General features: G+C 42.9%; 1 protein-coding gene across 1 annotated transcript; it reads left to right on the top strand.

The window, feature by feature from the left end:
• Positions 1-212, top strand: LOC122115340 (cytochrome c oxidase subunit 7C, mitochondrial-like). The gene has a single exon (XM_042688774.1). The coding sequence runs from the start codon at positions 1-3 to the stop codon at positions 178-180; it is 180 nt and encodes a 59-aa protein (XP_042544708.1). The 3' UTR covers positions 181-212.

Below are 212 nucleotides of genomic sequence, written 5' to 3'. Positions count from 1 at the left end.
ATGTTGGGCCAAAGCATCAGGTTTACAAACTCTGGTTGGAGTCACTGTGAGGAGAGCCCAGGGACAAGTCTGCCATTTTCAATGGAAAACAAGTGGTGGTTACTGACCATGATGACCATGTATTTTGAATCTGGGTTTGCTGCACCTTTTATAGTGAGGCACCAACGGCTTACAAAATAAAGGTGTTGTAACTTACCCATTAAACAGATAAG

This window comes from Dipodomys spectabilis, unplaced genomic scaffold, assembly GCF_019054845.1.
Source record: "Dipodomys spectabilis isolate Male_0828 unplaced genomic scaffold, ASM1905484v1 ptg000118l, whole genome shotgun sequence".
In the NCBI taxonomy this organism is placed as follows: Eukaryota; Metazoa; Chordata; class Mammalia; order Rodentia; family Heteromyidae; genus Dipodomys; species Dipodomys spectabilis.
The sequence above is the reverse complement of the archived record's forward strand: the minus strand, read 5'-3'. Positions and strand labels throughout refer to the sequence as shown.